Raw genomic sequence first — 11559 nt, forward strand, 5'->3', positions numbered from 1 at the left:
GTCAGGGGAGCCTAAGGCGAGTCCTCAAGATGTTCTATCCTGCAACTTTTAGATTGATCTCTTCTTCAACACACCTGAGTCAAATGGCTGAATTTCCTCATCCATGTCATTCTGAAAGTCATTCATTTGGATCAGGTGAGTTGGAAAAGGGCTCCATCTCGACATTGCAGGAAAATAGTTGTTTAGGACTGGGCTTGGGCACCTCTGGCATAGGTTGTTAGTCCAGACCACATTTGGAGGATATTCACTTTACGTACAGAGAACTACAGCGATTCATGAAAGTACTGATTCTCAACTGATGTAAAATATAGTGTGTGTGCATTTCTTTATGATACATTAATTTTTTTTTTTTTTTTTTTTTACTTCTAGTTGTATGAAATTAAAGAAACATTTTTAACACTAGTGAAAGAAAAAGGATTAAAAAAGGATTAAAGTGATGCTTATATAAATAGCTCATCAAGTCATCTGACATTTTTTCATTTCTATTGTCAATCTTTCCCAAATTTACTCCTTTACTCATTGGACCAGACATCATTCTAAGTTTAGTAAACGACAAAAAACAACAACCTCATGATCTAATTTCTTCCTAATATGGTACAATGAAGCCCGATGATACCAAAACTTGTAGGTAGACACTGAATCCTCTTAATCGAGGCTTACCAACTCCGGTCCTCGAGGGCGACCATCCTGCACGTTTTAGTGTTTCCCTGCTGTAACACACCTGACCTAGACCAATGGCTCAATAACAGGCAGATGCAGAAGATGTTGGTGAATCTTCTCGTTTGAATCAAGCGTGTTGTACCAGGGAAACACTAAAGCCTACAAGATGACAGCTCTGGAGGACTGGAGTTGGAGCTGAATGTTAGAGTTTGGCTTCATGTTGGAAGTCAAGCTATTTTATAATCAGTCCAGTCAAACAGATTACTGGATGGAACTTGAATGAAATGAAGAGAGTCACACTTTGCGCTTCTTTTTATTTGTTTACTATATACGGTGAATGTCCTTGTATCATTAAAGGCTTTATTTTGAGCCTCCGTGCCCAAAATCTTAAGTGGTCTTCTGGGATTTGATGCAACTCATTGACTGAGCTTCTTTAGACAACATGAATGGGATTAAATGGATCTTGGTATTGAAAAATGAGACATTACAAGGTTCTGTTGAAATGATTATTTTATTTTCACTTAAAATAGGATGTTAGGTTATATACACAGCAATAAAGGATGTTTTCAACCAGAGTTTGGAGTGTCCGCTTGTTTTTGTCCGTTGTGCGCAGTTTCACCTCCTTCCGAGCAGGTAGAGGAAGATGAGGACCACGTCCAGGTAGATCATAAGAGCAGCATTGATGTATTCCTCTGGATCCAGGCGATGGCGCATCAACCCCATCATCAGCTGACAGTGGATCATGAGGAACTGAGCAAAGGAAGCGGGTGGGAGGAAGATTTAGAACAATAGGATTTAATGTCAGATAACCTCCATCTTTATAGGTATTTTGTATTCAGTACACTTTGGCTCAACTCTTTATGGAATATATTGATGTTAGAAGAGTAACTAAAACCTAACATATTTAGTTTCAAGGCTCTTGTAACTGTTGATGTTGACTCTGCTTCTCATAAAAGCTTAAAGCTTCTTTAATGTCATTTATAATTGTGTCATGCGCCATGTTTGAAACATGATGAAGAACATGGGGTTCTGAGAGTTAGGAAGCAGGCAGATGTAGGAACTAGAATTTCTCAAAAGAAACAACAGGCACAGCCAAGAAGGGATGAACCATACTGAAATAGCAAAATAAAAATGGACAGACTGACAAAGAAGAGCTGGTATCCAGCGACAGGAAAGATTAGGATTGACAAAGAGGGAACTAATAACTAAAGAAGTGGAAGGTGGAAGTAAACAACAAAATTTAAACTACAAAACACGAGATTGGACTGAAGAAATAACACTAAAATAAATCTAATACGAACTAAACCAATAACAGAATCAAAAACTGGATATTTAGATATTATCTGTTGTGTACCTTAAATTTACTTTAAACCTTAAACATGATTTATTCACAGTTTCAGGATTACTACTCCAGGCTTTTGATTTGAATATCATATTTATGTCCACATTCAGGTAAGTCCTAATTAATTATTAGTATAATTAAGATTTACAAAAATGTGATCAGTGTATTTGTTTAACCTATCCAACAGATCAAGCTGATCAATACAATAGTTTTTATTAATATTTGACAAGACGCAAAGAGCAAAAAGTTGTACATCTCTGTTAAATATAATGGATTTTCAACATCATAAGAAGACATGAAATCTACACAGTCACTTCGGATGGTCATTGTGATGTTTGCATGTTGTCATCGGTACCCACCAGCGAATACAGCAGAGCTCCCAGACATCCGTAGGCCACATCAGAGATGTAGGAGTAGTAGAAGGTGCAAAAGAACCCAAACATGACAAAGTCCACAGCCACAATCAGCAGGATGCCGTAATAAATAGTAAAATCAAAACGAGTCTGGAAAACAACATCGGAACATAAAAACGAATGCATTAACGCCATATAGCTTAATACAGATGGGATGTAATATAACATATAATGCAATGCAGCTGCTGAATACTCCACTGATCTTTACTTTACTGAATAAAATCTGTCAAATCAGTAGCTGACTTTTATTTTTCTGTCAGTAGATTTTCAGCTGTGAAAGAACAGCTGTACAAAAGACACATTCTGTTCACTGGTTTGTATTTAGCTTATTATGTAACAAGGCATAGAGAAAACAATACTTTCATATGAGGATAGGTTTATGTAAAAAATAAGTGGTCAGTGGACATAAACACTTATTTTTTAAACAAATAGAACTTTGTACTTTTATGTTTAAAAGATATTAGGGATTTAGAGTACACAGTCACTTAAAGAATGAAAACAAGAAAGGTATTAAGTTTAATGTGATATGTGATATCAAAAGAAATAAACTAGCTAATCTTTGATTGGAGGAAAATTGAGCAAAACAACAATTGAACATTTATTTCTGAAGTAAAGGTGAGCTCAGATGTTTCTGTGCAGCTGCAGTTCATAGACACACAAATGACATTTAAAGTGAAAAGGAGAACTTAATCTTGACTTAGTTTTCTAACCTGTGCAGAAAAGGCAATGATGGTGACAGTAATGACCAGCGTCACTGCCATAGTGATGACCACAGCGGTGGTGTTGTGAAAGGAGGCGATGGTTCCCACCATGTAGGACAAACTCAGGGTAACGACCACCTGCAGTCACAGAATTTCTGGTTAGACATCACTGATCATAAAGAACATCATCATCCAGATTATTTGGGATTTTCTTCCATGTAACCATAGTTATTAAACACATTAAATAACATGTGTAATTTAGTTTTTTTTTTTTTGTTAGTTTTGTTCATCATAACAAACTTGTCCTGAACATGCTAATAAAACCTAAAACATCTCATGACTGTGTGAAAGCAGCCAGAGAGAAACTGTTGTTTTTCTGAAAGGATGAAGTGAAACTAACTTCTCTGAATTAATTTATTTGTTTAGGGTAGATTTAGCCATTTAACTGTGCCAAAAAGCAGTTTTTAAGTACTTCTTACAAGATGTTTAGTGAGGTAAAGTGCCATTTTTTGCTGTATTGACAAAAAAAAATCCTGTAACACAATGACATATTTATATTTTTTCACTTTTTTTCCCCCAAAATCTTAATAAACTGCAACCCTAATAAAACAACTATTTAATGTAAAAAATATTAAATTATGTTATTATTTAAAATGCACATTTAAATACAAAATGTTGCTTAATTTTTGGAGGAAAAAACATTTTGTTTTATTTTCCCAACATTATATATTTGGGAGCAGGACAGTAAATGACATATTTTTGTGTTTTTGAATAGAATTGTGAGGTCTAAACATTAAACTGGAAAAACCATCCATCCATCCATCCATCTTCTGCCGCTTATCCGGGGTCAGGTCGCGGGGGCAGCAGCCTAAGCAGGGAAGCCCAGACTTCCCTCTCCCCAGCCACATTTGCCAACTCTGCGGGGGGGATCCCGAGGCGTTCCCAGGCCAGCCGAGAGATGTAATCCCTCCAGCGTGTCCTGGGTCTTCCCCGGGGTCTCCTCCCCGACGGACGTGCCTGGAACACCTCACCAGGGAGGCGTCCAGGAGGCATCCTGACCAGATGCCCGAGCCACCTCAACTGGTTCCTCTCGATGCGAAGGAGCAGCGGCTCTACTCTGAGCCCCTCCCGGATGACTGAGCTCCTCACCCTATCTCTAAGGGAGAGCCCGACCACCCTGCGGAGGAAACTCATTTCAGCCGCCTGTATACGAGCTCTCGTTCTTTCGGTCACGACCCACAGCTCATGACCATAGGTGAGGGTAGGAACGTAGATCGACTGATAAATCGAGAGCTTCGCCTTCTGGCTCAGCTCCTTCTTCACCACGACAGACCGGCGCAGAGCCCGCATTACTGCAGACGCCGCACCGATCCGTCTGTCGATCTCACGCTCCATCCTTCCCTCACTCGTGAACAAGATCCCGAGATATTTAAACTCCTCCACTTGAGGCAGGACCTGACTCCCGACCCGGAGAGGGCAATCCACCCTATTCCGGCTGAGGACCATGGTCTCAGATTTTGAGGTGCTGATTCTCATCCCAGCCGCTTCACACTCGGCCGCGAATCGCTCAAGCGAGAGCTGGAGATCACGACCAGATGAAGCCAACAGGACCACGTCATCCGCAAAAAGCAGGGACCCAATCCTGAGGCCACCAAGTCGGATCCCCTCAACCCCTCGGCTGCGCCTAGAAATTCTGTCCACATAAGTTATGAACAGAATCGGTGATAAAGGGCAGCCTTGGCGGAGTCCAACCCTCACCGGAAACGAATCCGACTTACTACCGGCAATGCGGACCAAGCTCTGACACCTGTCGTACAGGGACCGGACAGCTCGTACAAGGGGGTCCGGTACCCCATACTCCCGGAGTACCCCCCACAGGAGCCCCCGGGGGACACGGTCGAATGCCTTCTCCAGGTCCACAAAGCACATGTAGACTGGTTGGGCAAACTCCCATGCCCCCTCCAGGACCCCAGAGAGGGTATAGAGCTGGTCCACTGTTCCGCGACCAGGACGAAAACCACACTGCTCCTCCTCAATCCGGGATTCAACTATCCGGCGGACCCTCCTCTCCAGGACCCCTGAATAGACCTTACCAGGGAGGCTGAGGAGTGTGATTCCCCTGTAATTGGAACACACCCTCCGGTCCCCCTTCTTAAAAAGGGGGACCACTACCCCAGTCTGCCAATCCAGCGGTACTGCCCCCGATGTCCACGCGATGCTGCAGAGGCGTGTCAGCCAGGACAGCCCCACAGCATCCAGAGCCTTAAGGAACTCCGGGCGGATCTCATCCACCCCCGGGGCCTTGCCGCCAAGGAGCTTTTTGACCACCTCAGCGACTTCAGCCCCAGAGATAGGAGAGTCCACCCCTGAGTCCACCAGCTCTGCTCCCTCATGGAAGCCGTGTTGGTAGGATTGAGGAGGTCTTCGAAGTATTCCCTCCACCGACCCACAACGTCCCGAGTTGAGGTCAGCAGCTCCCCATCTCCACTGTACACAGTATTGATGGAGCACTGCTTCCCCCCCCCCCTGAGCCACCGGATGGTGGACCAGAATCTCCTCGAAGCCGTCCGGAAGTCTTTCTCCATGGCCTCGCCGAACTCCTCCCATGCCCGAGTTTTTGCCTCGGCAACGGCCGAAGCCGCATGCCGCTTAGCCCATCGGTACCCATCAGCTGCCTCCAGAGTCCCACAGGCCAAGAAGGCCCGATAGGACTCCTTCTTCAGCTTGACAGCATCCCTCACTGCTGGTGTCCACCAACGAGTCCTGGGATTACTGCCACGACAGGCACCAACGACCTTGCAGCCACAGCTCCGGCTGGCCGCCTCAGCAATAGAGGCACGGAACACAGCCTATTTGGACTCAATGTCCCCCGCCTCACCCGGGACATGTTCGAAGCTCTGCTGAAGGTGGGAGTTGAAGCTCGCTCTAACAGGGGACTCAGCCAGACGTTCCCAGCAGACCCTCACAACACGTTTGGGCCTGCCAGCTCTGACCGGCTTCCTCCCCCACCATCTGAGCCAACTCACCACCAGGTGGTGATCAGTTGACAGTTCCGCCCCCCTCTTCACCCGAGTGTCCAAGGCATGTGGCCACAGGTCCGACGATACGACTACAAAGTCGATCATTGAACTGCGGCCCAGGGAATCCTGATGCCAGGTGTACATATGGACACTCTTATGCTGGAACATGGTGTTCGTTATAGACAATCCATGACGAGCACAGAAGTCCAATAACAAAACACCATTTGGGTTCAGAGGGGGGGGACCATGCCTCCCAATCACTCCCCTCCAGGTCTCACTGTCATTGCCCACGTGAGCATTGAAGTCCCCCAGCAGAACAATGGAGTCCCCAGAAGGAGCACCCTCCAGCGCTCCCTCCAAGGACCCCAGAAAGGGTGGGTACTCTGAACTGCTGTTCGGTGCATAAGCACAGACAACAGTCAGGACCCGTCCCCCCACCCGGAGGCGGAGGGAAACTACCCTTTCATCCACCGGGGTAAACCCCAACGTGCAGGCACCAAGCTGGGGGCTGATGAGAATGCCCACACCTGCTCGGCGCCTCTCACCATGAGCAACTCCAGAGTGGAAGAAGGTCCAGCCCCTCTCGAGGGTACTGGTTCCAGAGCCCAAGCCATGCGTCGAGGTGAGTCCAACTATATCTAGTCGGAACCGCTCAACCTCGCGCACAAGCTCAGGCTCCTTCCCCACCAGAGAGGTGACATTCCACGTCCCTAGAGCCAGCTTCTGCAGCCGGGGATCGGACCGCCAGGGTCCCCGCCCCTTGCTGTCGCCCAGCTCACATTGCACCCGACCCCTACGGCTCCTCCCGCAGATGGTGAGCCCACGGGAGGTGGGGCCCATGTAACCCTTTCGGGCTGAGCCCGACCGGGCCCCATGGGCGAAGGCCCGGCCACCAGACGCTCGCTCTCGTACCCCGCCTCCAGGCCTGGCTCCAGAGGGGGGTCCCGGTAACCTGCGTCCGGGCAAGGGAACATTTATGCCCAGGTTTGTCATCGTCATAGGGGTCTATGAGCCGTGCTTGGTCTGGTCCCTCCCCTAGACACCTGTTTGCCATGGGTGACCCTACCAGGGGCATAAAGCCCCCGACAACATAGCTGCTAGGATCTTCGGGACGCACAAACCCCTCCACCACGATAAGGTGACGGCTCAGGGAGAGCCGTCACCTTATCTGGAAAAACTGGAAAAACATTAATCCGTAATGTCTATTTAGCATTTTTTTTAATCCTTTCATGTTCTTGCAAAAAAAAAAAAATCATTTGTTTTGTTGAAACAAAACCATAATGCTGAAAACAAAAATGTCAACATGGGTAAACTTTATTATCCAGCAATGTTTTGTTTTCTTTTACACTACAAAGCCACCGTTCCTTGGTGATGTCGCAATAAGTTAGACAATCTTTTACAATCTTCAGCAGATAGTCTGAACCTTTAGTTTCTGTGTCTGTGACCCACCAGTCCCACAATGTTCCAGGGGTGACGGCGGCTGAAGGCCTGGCAGAAACTGAGAGATAGAGCCACCACAGCGAAGACAATGAAGGAGCTAAAATAAACCCACAGGTTGGACTGCACCGCCTCTTTGACCACGCTGGAGAAGGTGAACACACACACCACACTGAAGGTGAACAGCAGCTGGAGAGTCAGCATGCTGAAAACCTGCGCAGGAAAAGAGGAGAGAGCTAAAGAAGGTTACCATTACCAGTTGTCAGTAAACCACCAGCCAAAAGGATGTGATGATAAGATATTCTTTTTTTTCCACCAGCCTCAATCACCTCCAACACACCTGAACACTAATGAAATGAGAGCTCAGATTGTGTATTGTTATAATGAAACAGGATTTTTCCATCTTAAAAATATTGCGAGAGTTCACCCTTTTCTGTCTTTTCCCAGTACGGACAGAGATGCTGATGCAGGCTTTTATTTCTAGTAGAATAGATTACTGTGATGCCCAGCTCTCTGGTACAGTTACTACAGAACTCGGCAGCACGAGTTCTGACAAGGACCAGAGAGCGGAACTGCATCACACCAGTTTTAAAACCGCTGCATTGGCTCCCCATGTGTTTCAGGATTCATTTTTAAGGTTCTTTTGCATCTTTTACAAATGTGTTAAACGTCTTGGGCCTTTGTACTTATCTGAACCTGTTTTGAATTATGAGCCCTCGTGGAGACTGGAGTTCTTCTGGTATCAACTTTTCAATCATACCAAAAGTTAGAACTAAATCACACTGCGAGACCTCGTTCCACTTTATGGCCCTCATCTTTGCAACGCCTTATCAGAGGAGCTCAGAGCCGCAGAGACTGTAGATGTTTTTACAAAGAGGCTCAACTGAATTTTAATTCTAATTGAATTTTTTTTCTCTTTTTAATACATATTTGTTTTTGTTTTTTTAATCTTATCTATCTTTGTCTTACCTAATTTGATGACATACCATTTGTACTTTTTATGTATTTACAGTATATATAACTTATGTTTAATTTTATTGCTCAAATTATTGTTTTACAGGATTATAGGTTCATTTTTATTTAGTTAATCTCATGTTTCTTTCTCATTTTATCTTTACAACTTTTTAGCTCCAGTGTTTTCCTCATGGGGACCCTCCATGTCGGGGGCTGCGCCTGCTTGATCTGCAGGGTCATTGTGGCAATGATCGCCTTGGCTAGAGTTGTTGCTAGTGGTACTGCACTGCAGCCTTATGGCTGTGGTGTGGGGGGCCCTGGTATCCCCCGGCCTGGGCATTTCCTATGACTGTGTCTCCAGTGGTCTTTCAGGGCAACTCCTGATGTGGACAGACCCCTCAGGTGTCATTTCCCTGCAGTATCAACCCAGATGCAGACAGAACCCTGAAGGTAGTTTTATTTTGGTACGAAGAAAGTTAGGGGAAGGGTGGGGGTTGTGTGTTTGGGCTGTGCGTGTGGTTGCACATGTACATGTGTGTAAGTGTGAAATTGTTTTTATGCTGTAAAGCACTGTAAAGCACTGAAATGGAACTGTAAAAAAGAGATATATAAACAAGGTTGATTTCATTTCATTTGATTCTGCTCAAACACACTCATCTAAAGTCAAACTGGTCTCCCATTGCATCCTCTATCAATCAAATAGGAATACACCAACCTTTCTTACAAACCCTCTTCTCACTGCTTCGTCATCAAAAGACAGAGAGGATATAATGGGAGTTGTTTCTGTTGCAGCCTCTGGGATTAGGTCTCTGAATGACTCATATCCCCTAGAGGGCTGATAGGTGTAGGCAGTCTCAGGTTTAGCTGGATCGTATGTTGCTGAGGCTGCAGAGTAAGGTGGAGGCTGTTCCCCTTGGTAGGAATACGGTGGTGGTGAGGATGCATCATAGCCTGGAGTATCAGGAGCCTGTTTGGGTGTAAAAGCTTCTGTTTCTGGCATTGTGGATGAAACTGAAAGATAATATAGGAAATGAAAAATAAAATACTTGATTTGTGATGAATACCTGTAGGTTGTCTGATTAAATGTCAAGGTTGAAGAAGTCAAAGTAAAACTATGTTGACCAGCAGAAGTGAGCAGTTCTTGGCTTACATACTTTTTGCCCAGTTCTGGCACATGAAGAAGTAAAACTGTGACTGTGGGGCCTCTCTGCTTGTACTCATTGTGGGAAAACCAGAGTTTGTCTTTTTACTTACTAAGAAGTATGATGATGTCAGGTTGAGCAGGATATACACCAATGTTTCTCAATCCAGATATTCAGGATCCACTCCCTGCGCATCCTAGACTTGTTTATGCTCCAACACACCTGATTCAGATTCTTTCACCTACTCTTTGCAGCCTGTTAACTAAATTCATTTCAATCAGGTTTTTTAGATTATGGTTGCCTCTAAAACATGCAGAGCAGCAGGTCTCCTGGATTGGGAAACACTGGGAAATGCAGGGTTACCGAACTGTATATTCTGCTAAGGGTAAGTGAAGCAAAGTGTATTTATATTTTCAGTTTTAGCAACAACACACTGGCTTATTTTAATGAAGAAAAGCACATGACTGCATTGACAGTAACACTGACACATTAACTGCAAACATTAAACACACATCTTTTATCAAGTGTTAAAAGGCGTGCTCTTGTGCTTCTGAGTGTAAAATACTTGTTCCACAAGTAGTAAAGTACATGTTTAACGGTTGCGCAGCTGTAATTATATTTATTATAAATAAATCAAAATGTTTGTTTTGTTAAATCCAATAAAATTTTAGAAAGAAAAAATCCTAAATCCAATAAGATTTAGTTTCCACATACAAGTTATATTTAATAATTCAGGATTTTATTCCACTTCAAGATGAAAATGACAAAAAAAAAAATCCGAAACTCTTGGAATTTTTTTACATCTTGAATAGCACAATCAACAAAGCCCATTTTCTGAATCCTTATAAGATCTTCACTCAATGCCATGATGGGGATAAATAAATAAGAAAAAAAGGTTTAATTCGAAAAGCTTTTGCTCAAGTGCAAGTATTTTGACCGAATACAATCTTTATATAAACTGTTGTTTATGTTTATGTGAAGCCAAAAAACATGCACAATCTGCCTCTCAGATTTATTTATTCATTTTTATTGCCACCATGTCATTGAGAATTCAGAAAATCTGATTGATTTTCAGAGTTGTTTTTTTTTGGTCTCAGACTGATATTTCATAAACTCTTTTTTTCATGTTTAAGTAGAACAATAACCAATACATCTGTCATTGGTTGTTTTTCTCATGGAGAACTATCAGTGTGTGGTTCGGAGACATTTAACCAGCAAATGTTCTGTACTTATATATAGCTTATTCAGTCACTCAAAGCACTTTAACACTACATGCCATATTACATTCCAGACAGTATAGGGAAGGTATATAACAATGTACACTTACTATTCTACATTGTTATATACATATGTTATATACCTCCCCTTTGAACTATTTTGTAGATATTTTTAATTTTATATGGCTCTGTTAGTTATATAAGGACAAATGTACATAGATTCTGCAAGAACTAAAATTCCCAACTGTGGATGAATAAAGTACATCTATATCTATCTATCTATCTATCTATCTATCTAGTCACACTTACATTCATACAACACTTCTATGCATTTTAGACTAAGTGCTTTATTCGTCACACAACATTCATATTTTGATATATCAGGAAGCAATGCAGGGTTTGGTATCTTGTCTGTGGGCACTTTGATAGTTTAAGTGTCCATATAGTAGTACAGGTTTTCTACCGAAGGTTCAGCTGCCCCATTTCTCGTCATATCTGCAACAGGATCTTTTTGACTTTGCCATCCATAAAACTGATTTATGTTTTAATCCTGTATATTAATCAGTCATTTAGAAAATATATATACAACTCCATTTGTTTTAAATTAAAATTTGTCATTTGGTTGAATGGTTTTGCAAATTAATACTAGTAGTAGCCATGGTAACATTTTTCA

At 43.2% G+C, this 11559-nt stretch overlaps 1 protein-coding gene across 1 annotated transcript; it reads right to left on the bottom strand.

Annotated features, from left to right (window-relative positions):
* Positions 1 to 1275: 1275 nt before the first annotated feature.
* LOC306758421 (protein lifeguard 1) lies at positions 1276 to 9527 on the bottom strand (the record flags this gene model as incomplete). Its single annotated transcript, XM_079243749.1, has 5 exons — positions 1276 to 1410; positions 2362 to 2505; positions 3126 to 3254; positions 7586 to 7786; positions 9243 to 9527. The coding sequence occupies 5 exons, from the start codon at positions 9525 to 9527 to the stop codon at positions 1276 to 1278; spliced, it is 894 nt and encodes a 297-aa protein (XP_079099875.1).
* Positions 9528 to 11559: the final 2032 nt, after the last annotated feature.

Source organism: Telmatherina bonti, assembly GCF_933228915.1.
Source record: "Telmatherina bonti genome assembly, chromosome: 7".
NCBI lineage: Eukaryota > Metazoa > Chordata > Actinopteri > Atheriniformes > Telmatherinidae > Telmatherina > Telmatherina bonti.